At 41.9% G+C, this 9,667-nt stretch overlaps 1 protein-coding gene across 2 annotated transcripts; it reads right to left on the reverse strand.

Annotated features, from left to right (window-relative positions):
* Positions 1–86: 86 nt before the first annotated feature.
* Positions 87–7,958, reverse strand: ccdc92 (coiled-coil domain containing 92). Of its 2 annotated transcripts, XM_077521383.1 has the most exons (5): positions 7,876–7,958; positions 7,577–7,786; positions 4,867–5,004; positions 4,517–4,558; positions 87–3,040 (listed from the first exon to the last, which is right to left on the reverse strand). In XM_077521383.1, exons 3-5 carry the CDS (start codon positions 5,000–5,002, stop codon positions 2,253–2,255), a joined length of 966 nt encoding a protein of 321 aa, XP_077377509.1. In that variant the 5' UTR covers positions 5,003–5,004; positions 7,577–7,786; positions 7,876–7,958; the 3' UTR covers positions 87–2,252. The 2 variants fall into 2 exon arrangements, with proteins under 2 accessions (XP_077377509.1, XP_077377508.1); XM_077521382.1 differs by having other exon boundaries at positions 7,577–7,948.
* Between the last annotated feature and the right edge of the window lie 1,709 nt (positions 7,959–9,667).

Below are 9,667 nucleotides of genomic sequence, written 5' to 3' on the forward strand. Positions count from 1 at the left end.
TCTACTATATTATTAATCTTGACTAAACAAAATTTAGATCATACATGTACATAGGAACGTGCATGTCAACATCTTACAAAACCAAGTAGGCAACCAAAAAAAGCTTTATTGTGTGGATTGATATTATTATTCAAGGACAAGTGTTATGTGAAAAGCAGGATATAAAGTGACAATAATTTCCATCTGAGGTGGTGTTGTATTCTCTAATAAACACTAAATTAAAAAAAAAAAAAAGGAATTACTTACAAAAATGTACAGCCTTTATAAAGTATAATTATAATCACAAAATCCTATTACAGCAGTGTTTTTCCAAATGCCTTTTTATCACAAATAACACAGATTTTGATGTTTCCGTCCTTATTCTTCTTCCCAAAAAACGTGACTAGAGCTCACATTGAAGCATAAATACACCTTGATTATGCAACCTGCAGTAATAAATTCATACCGACATTGCAAGAGCGTGAAAGACATTCAGATTATTAGCCGAATGGTTGCCATTGTCCTTTGCTGCTGTAAGTCGTCTCGTTATATCGTTTGTCGCGACGTCCGGAGACAACCGCTCGCCATAACTACACTACGTCACGTGGGTGCGCGTGTTTGCGCCGAGCAGGCACTGATGCAAGATATTTTTGGCTGGGGTGGGTGTGTCGATTGCGCCACACGGGACAGAATGATGCGTGTATGATGCAAACGCTCGGCGGGGTTGCAAAGAAGAAACATTTGGCAAGCTTTGCGCTACAGTCGTCCGAGAAACGTCCGTTGATCCGTTTGCATCGTTTTCATTTTGCGTTGCAGCGCTTTTGCGTAGAAAGCAGGCGACACAGTGCTTGGGCTCCTCGCTGCCCCCGTGTGTTATCTTTTGCTATTTACACTACTCACAAAAGCTTTGGCATAATTGGGCTGTCGGCTAAAATTTCAGGATGGACGTCACCCAAACTTCATTTTTACTTTTGAACGTACGTGCCTTAACTATTCAATCTTTCAGTACTTTTCTGTAGTGATGAAGCTTCATGAAGCACTTGTGATTTTTTTTTTTTTACTCCTCCACTTGGATTAAAGATGCAGAGGAAATGTAATCAGTTTTCATTGCAATAGCCTTTATCTTTAAACCAAGAGCACCATCTAGAGGAGTAAAAACATATTGCAAGTGCTTCATGAGGCTTCATTTTCATAACAACTTTTCTGCCCAAATGATGTTGACTAACTTGGTCCATCAATCAACCAGTGCAAGTCGACCAATTTCCAATTTTTCAAAGTGTCATCAACAGGTTGCAAGTTAGGGATGGACTTTAGAGAGACTGGAAGAGTCACTGAAAGGCATAGAAGTACATGCGACATTCAACATTTGAAATTGAAAGGTGACTACCCCCTCGCCGCCCACTGTGACTTGGGAGAAACTCACATCAGCCCAACAGGGTTTGCAATTGGCCTTACCGTCAACCACGCCCGCATGGCCCAGTAAACCAATCAGGACGCAAAAGACGTCATGTCTGCACCGGCACGGGAGTTTTGCTACGGACAAACAATGCAATCCAGCTCCCGGGAGAAAAAAACAATCAATAAATCAGTAATAAAAATGTTAAACGCCGTCATCACGGCTTGTTTAAGAGTGCTAACCGTTATATCCGGTTTATATCCGGTTTATTCTCTTCCCTAAACCTCAAACAACTACGAAAAATGTCTGCGCTGGATCAAACTTTGTGGAAGCCCACACATACGACCAGTCGAATCCCTCCAAAATGTCCAGAAACTACTACGTTTGCACTAAGGAAACGTTCTCCATTGTTGTTTTTAGCCAAAGGCTAACGATCGTTCCGGGTAGCAAACCGTCCACGTGTTTGTTGACTCGCTAGCGTCCTGAAAATACCTGACCGAGAAATCACATGAACATTTGACAACTTTTGGTATTACTGTGAATGCGCTTCAGCTCATCTTGACCGGTAAAAGTCCGAGGGTGCTGCTCGTCGCGTTTAGTGGGCGGGGAGGGGCGTGGCACGGTAAGGTCAATTGCCTAACAACGCCACAAATCACTTCACTAAATGGAGCTCCTCCACTCAGTTCAACATAGTTGCTTGGTCACCAAGATGCCACCAGATGGTGCCAAAACCGTACATTTATATTAGATCTGACTTTGGCCTGAGCCCCAAAAAAAAGTGCATCGGTGAGTTTCAGGAAAAGGTGCGGTGAAGCCGAATATGCAGAACGTTTTGAGAGTAGTGTACGGAACGCGTGTGCATTCGTGCGCGAGCACTTCAAACTGTCCTGTCGGCCCCCGTACGCTTCCGCACGACCTTTTCGTCTTTCACCTGGTCCACTGCCAGAGTCTCCAGCTCTGCCTGGGGTGGGGCCACGGGCGGGGCCCCATGGGGGATGCGGTGAGCCACACCCACGTGAGCCCGATACTGGCGGTCCCGAGCCGGGCTGTGCTGTGAGGGAGCGACGGGCGGGCGTTCCGAGGCGATGGGCGGGATGACGGCGGGTCGTTCTCGTACCACCTGCAGATCCGGAGACTCTCTCCCCGCCTGCAGGAAGGGCGTCGGGTCGGGCATGGCGTCCACCGCCTCGCGCAGGACCACCCGCTTGCCGTCGGCGCCCAGCCGGTACACCTCGGTCAGCTCGGGGTGGAGGGGCTGCGAGAGGCTCTTCCGCATCCGCCGGCGCGGGGTTTCCGGTTGGCGGTCTTTGGGCGGAGGCGCGGGCTTGAAGGAGGCCACCGGGCTGACGTTGGGGCTGGCCTCCGACGAGCTGCCCGCCAGAAGTTTCTTCTTGGTGGCGTGGAGCTGCGACGTGAGGTAAGCGATGGTGCTGGCTCGCTGCTCCAACTCGCCGGACAGGACGGCCAGCTTGTGGCTCTTCATCTTCAGCTCCTCCAGGTACTTCTTCTCCCGCTCCTTGATGGTGTTCTCCAGCACGAAGATCATGGCGTTCTTCTGTTCCAGGTCCCTGAGCAGCTCCGTGTTCTCCTCCTCCTTCTTCTTCAGCTCCGCCTCCAGCTCCTCGCACCTCCTCTGCAGCTCTCGGCATCGCGCCTCGCCGCTGTCTGCACGGGCCACACCCACCAGTTAGGACAATGACGAAGACAATATAACGGTGACACGCCCGCAATAAATGAAATCCACGAATGTTTTACATTTATTATAAATCTTTTAACTCATTCACTGCCAGCCCAGTAAAAAAAATGGATCTTTGACGTGTATAGCCGTCAATGGCACTGAAAGAGTTAATCACGTCTTAGAATTTAGATCAATCACCTAATCAAAAAGGCTTTTTCAAGATTTTTTTTTAAGAACACCTGTTGTGTGTTAATTCTTTCGAAATTTATGAGCACATCTTGAACAGTTAATTACTTTAAAAATGTGATTTATTTTTATTTTTATTATTATTATTTTTTAGAAATTTCCTCCATAAAACAATACCAGATCATTTTAAATGAAGACATATATCCCAATATAGTATTTTACCTTAAAATTGCATGAAGTTAATAGCAATTTTCTGCTTCTAATTTATATTTCCTGTAAAACAGCCACAAGGGGGAAAAACAATTTCGTTAACGAAATAAAATAAAAATGAAAATGGTTTTTAAAAAAATGAAAACTAACTTGCAATTACATTTTATATTTAAAAAACTAATTAAAACCATAATTATAGCAAAAATGTACTTTGTGTTAGTCTTTGGTGTGATTTTTAGTAGATTTATTTTGATATCAACTGGGATAATGACGTTTGAAAGTATGTCACACGGAAGTGATGTCATCTAAGCAACAGCCAATAGAAAAGCACCTTCAGATGATGTTGCTCCCATGGTGTTTATTTTATTTATTTATTTATTTATTTTTAAATATTGTGCACAAGTAAAACACATTTAAAAAACAAACAAAAAACTAATACTGAAACTAACTAAAACTAAACTAAGACTAAGCATTTATTAAAGAACCAAAATTGAAAATTCCCAAACTATAATAACTCTACTGCCATATTACAAATAAATTGGTTTATATACTGTAGCATTTTTCTAAATATGCAAAAGCACAAATGAATTATTTGTACAATTTTTAGGACTAAGCACAATTTCTCTTCATAACATGATGTGGCCCTTGTGTCCTTCTGATTTTCTGTATGTGGCCCTCAAATGCAAAAGTTTGCACACCCCTGCTGTAGACTAACAAATCTAAAATTTAAATTTCAAAGAACTGCAGCTGCATGTCGCCCGCCTGGAGCTTCCCTGGTCGTTCAACAACTGTCCTGTTAGCCAGTATCAGGACTGGAGTCACATGACATGATGTCACCGCCATGGCAACGTGGGGGTTGGGCACTTGGCAAACAGCAGACAAATGGAATGAACAATGAGCAGTCCCTCAATGCAACCATTCACAGCTGCACTCTTTCTATGTCGTACACTTTCACCATTTTTTTTTGTGACAATTTTGGGATCATATTCAAAGATCTATCTTTGAAATGATGGTTTAATAATGCAGATGTAGAAAAAGGAAGAGCACACTTTGTAACGGGAGCTTACCTGAAGGATCGGAGCTTCGCACTGTCAGCTCATATGTCAAGTCTGTGAAAACACGAGAGGCAGTCGCATTTCAAACACAAACGCAATTCTGAAAGTCACTCTTGCGAACATTATCACATTCTTACACAAATATTGCGCTCAGGTCAAACACATTTTGCAAACGATACGCTTCGTAAACAGTTCAACAACAGTAACGCGTTTTGCTTTTTATGCATTTTTTTTTGTGTGTGTGACCAAAATGAACCGTTTTAACCAAAAGGTATTGAAGAGATTCCTCCGTCATGCTATTTGAAATTCCGCTTGGCCACAGAACGCGATTCCTGAAGCAACATCAAGCGCGGGAGCGTCACCTGTGCATTGCTGCTGTAATCGGCGGATCTCCGCGTGCAGGCCCTTCAGCGTGTTGGCGTGGTCCTGCTGGAGGAACAGCAAGTTCTTCTGCGCACTGTGCAGCTGATTCTCCAGCGGAACGTTGGCCGACGCCATGGCTGATTACGTTCGTACACGCACACACACAAAAAAGAAGAAGAAACATGTTAGAATGTCTACAAGGGACATTTTAAGACAGGGGTGTGCAAACTTTTTCAATTGAGGGCCACATACAGAAAATCAGAAGGACGCAAGGGCCACATCATGTTGCGAAGAGAAATTGTGTTTAGACCTAAAAATGGTACAAATAATTTATTTGTGCTTTTGCATATTTAGAAAAATGCTACAGTATATAAAGCAATTTATTTGTAATATGGCAGTAGGGTTATTATAGTTTGGGAATTTCTCATTTTAGTTAGTTTTTATTAGTTGTCAGGCTGGTTGTTTTTATTAGTTTTAGTTATTTAATAAATTCTTAGTTTTAGTTAGTTTCAGTATTAGTTTTAGTTTTTTTGTTTTTTTGTTATTCTTTTTAAATGTGTTTTACTTGTGCACAATATTAAAAAAATAAAATAAAATAAAAAACACCATGGGAGCAACATCATCTGAAGGTGCTTTTCTATTGGCTGTTACTTAGATGACATCACTTCTGTGTGACATAGTTTCAAACGTCATTATCCCAGTTGATATCAAAATAAATTTACTAAAAATCACACCAAAGACTAACACGAAGTACATTTTTTGCTATAATTATGGTTTCAGTTAGTTTTTTTAAATATAAAATGTAATTGCAGTTAGTTTTCGTTTTGTTTTTTTTTAAAGCATTTTCGTTTTTATTTTATTTGGTTAACGAAATTGTTTTTTGAATTTTAGTTTATTTCATTAGTTTTAGTTAACTCAAATAACCTTTAAGAGCAACTGTTTTTTCTCCCTTCTTACTTTGACCATCTCCAAACATTTTCGTTTATTTTATTTTTAACTGAGTCAAATGCCATTTTTAGCATATGTCGCGGGCCACTAAAAAACGGACGGCGGGCCGCACATGGCCCCCCCGGGCCATAGTTTGGACACCCCTGTTTTAAGGCCTTTTATAATCTATCTGTAACGGAAGTAGGGTTGCCAACTGTCCCGTATTAGCCGTATTAGGAAAAAAAAAAAAAAAAAACACTAAACAAAAACCAAACAACATTTTCATTGGTGAGCCATAAAAGGCTGAGCAGATGATCTATTATTGATGAGTAATGTTGAGTCCTTCCAGTAAAGCACAGCTCTCTCACCCCAGCCCTTTCCTAGAATAGCTCAGATTGCTTTCCGTGTTGTTGCTAAGGCATGACCTCACACCAGTCATGCCATCACATCAAGGTGACTCCAGGCGGACAATCGTGGTAGGATAGGACAGTGAAGATCCCCTTCAGTGATTGGAAATCAGTCAAATGATACAGATAGCATGCGTTCACGTAAAAGCGATGGAATATTGCTCTGTTCCAAAACCCGCTCGTGTCGAATGCTCCAGATACAACATGAATAATCAATGAACTGCAGCAGCATGAAACATTAGCCACGAGCTAACAGCCTCGGCACGGCACTCCCACAAATAGTCGTAGACAGAACATTAGGTAGCTCATGATTGACATGATTTTGATTTGATTGACACCGTCTGGGGCATTTCTACCATTGTCACGTGCCAAGATTTCTACTATTCTTTTTTTTTTTTAAACATTGTGTCATAAAAAAAAAAAAAGAAAAGTTGTGAACCTATTTTGACCAAAGTAAGGCATAAAAAGTACAGCATACATGTCTTCAAATATCAAAAATGTCAGAAAAATGAAGTGAAATGTCTATTTAAGTATAGTACAGAAAATATCATGTTCATGTTATTTATTTATTCATTTTTTATCGTTGTGGGACATGCCTAACAAATGTGTGTATGATGGTGTGTGCGCGCGTGTCCGGATGGATGCTGCACACTTGGTTCGTGCACTTCCACTTTCAGCACCTGCATTGCGGACAGCACCCAAAGGCAGCCACACACACACAAAAGTGACGCTGCATCCAGGCGGCGTAACATCAACCGGACGACACATGGACCGTAAAACCTGCCAAGGTCCAAAGCGACCACACGAGCGTCTTTATATCGGTTCCAAGCTAAACATGTTCAAGTCGCGGCAGTGGTCAACAAAAGGCCGTGCCGAGCAGCAGAGCTTAACCTACATTTGGAGCAGATCGCTTCCTGTTTGTTTATCAGGACACCAAGTGCAGCTTTAATTAAAACCAACATTACGCTCGTGTCTTGATTCGAAAGGGTACAAAACATCCGTCCTAGTAGCTCTTTACTTTAGGTGGTTTTGTGCATTGTGGGCGATACGTGGAGACGAGGCCCACAGGAAGGCAGCCTTCCATCAGCATTTTGGACACATACCACAATCGTTTATTCACGGATGAAGGGCATTTCTAAGACATAAAAGCCTTTCGCATTGAACATATCAGAGTTGGCAACCTGCTTGGAATGCGGAACTGATCACGCCATTTAAACACAATACGACATTCATTGAATGAAACAATTGCGCGTCCCTAAAAATGGGGAAGTTCCCGTGTGCCGCCTTGTGAGCGTGTTAGCTTAGCAAGGGGGGATAGCTAACGATAATATAACACACCCCTCGACTAACATATGACGTCGTGTTGCTTGCTTACCTTCAGGCTGAAACGAACTCCGGCCGTGGACAATTTGACCGAAGACGGATAAATCGTGCTGAAAACAAGACAAGCCACCGCGGCTTTTAAGGACGTCGTGCCTCGCCGAGCATGTCGCTGATGCTGCCGAAGGGTGAAGTAGTGTGGAAGGGCGTCCGTGTCCGTCTAGCTGTCTGGATCAGGTTCCTATCATCTCCCTAAGCGACAACACTAAATAAAGCGATGCATCATGGGAAACCAGGAGAGACCATCAGTTCAAGGTACAGTATTTAGTGAACGTTTGTTATGATCTTATTTACCAGCAAACAGCACCAGCACATGTAAGCCAAATAACCCATAAAGATGTACTCGGGTGAAATGACAATTTTATTGAGTAAGATAGTGTGAGGCGCTTACGGTTTGCACTGGTCAGCGTCATTGCCATAACAACAGTCACATGTTCATAAGTGATGGTATGCCGCCATCTAGTGGCGGCATCGGATTTTGTAGGTAAAGCAAGTGGGAGTGGTTCGTCTTCTGACGTTTACTTCATTACGTAAGGCGAGTTTTAATGTCAAGATTACGTCTCTTTATTTGCCAAATATGTGACAGTCCATACATAGAGCATTATATATACCTAAACTCGGCATTTTAAAAATACTTTTTGAAATGATACAAAATTATAAATATGTAATATCAGATTAAAGCCATCTGAAATCCAGCCGTGCTGTTTCGAGTTTGCGTGGAGGTAACTCGGTTCCTCCAACAATCCGAAAAGGTTTTTATTGAAGTCTAAATCGTCAATTGCTGTGAATGGGAATGCCCTGCGTGTGACTGTCGACACCCACATTGGATTAGATTAGATTAGATTAGATTAGATTAGATTAGATTAGATAGATAGATAGATAGATTGAGTCATAATAATAATAATAATAATAATAATAATAACTACTATTTTAGATATGTACCTCAAACCCGATGCTGATGATTCCTGCAGCGAATTTTGTGCTGTTTAGTGGCAAATGGGATTGAGTTTCTTTTCAGGAAATTCCTTCCATGCTGTTTTTTCACTGAGGCAAGGGCACAGCTTTGCCTTGAAATTCTATTACAAGTCCCCACGGGTGCGCAATGAAAAGAACCTTTATCAGCCATTCGCTCCGACATATTACCACGACTGACACCTTGCCAGAACTACTTAAAGCTTCTATTAATCCAAAACAAAAACGTAAACCAGCATTTTCACACGTGCGTTTCCTGCATGCTTTTAACTCTTTGACTGTCAAAAACGTTTAATAACGATTTGTAAAATCACGATGTATGCCGCCGTAAACGATAAATGATGTCATCTACGTCTTTTTTTTTTCCTTCTTTTTTTTTTTATCAATGGCCGGTTCACCGTCTAAGTGCAGGGCGCGTTGCCTGGTCAATGAGTTGTGGAATCAAAAACACTATCTATGGCCAATAGATGGCAGCATTGTATCTTTTCTCAATGGGCTGCCGGTGTATGAAATTACAACGAAACATGACGAAATCTGATGAAACATTTTCGAGGATGACGTAAATGAACAAAGCCTCTTCACATTAAAGTGTTGTTTTTTTTTTTGATAACGTGTGGCAGTAAAAGAGCTAATAATGTGCAACCAGTGCTGTCACACTTACCTTGAAAAAGTAACTTAGTTACTTTACTGATTACTTGCTTTAAAAAGTAAGTTGGTTTTTTAATTGTATTTATTTAACCTTTATTTAAAATTGCACCATGATAACTGCACCGGAGCAACGTGAGAATTGAACTTTGTGCATTAACCTTGGCAAACTGCACAATCGATCAAGTTTGACTCCACAAAGGTATGATTCTGTGCGAGCGCCAAGCAGCATGCGGCCGTGCTGCGCGACGCCGCAAATAACAGCCGTCAAGCTTGACTCGCGCTTGACTCATTTACACAAACTTGACAGATGAAAACGCCGGAATTGGAGGTTGTGTAAACACAGTTGCTGTCTGCTTGAACTGCTGAGAGGGCAGCTGGCGACCTGACAGGGTGCAGTGAAAAGAAACAACAGCCACAAACCATCGTCTGACCGCCAAATAATTAAGAAGGCCAAACAGGGAGTTAA

Source organism: Festucalex cinctus, chromosome 5 (genome assembly GCF_051991245.1).
Source record: "Festucalex cinctus isolate MCC-2025b chromosome 5, RoL_Fcin_1.0, whole genome shotgun sequence".
NCBI lineage: Eukaryota > Metazoa > Chordata > Actinopteri > Syngnathiformes > Syngnathidae > Festucalex > Festucalex cinctus.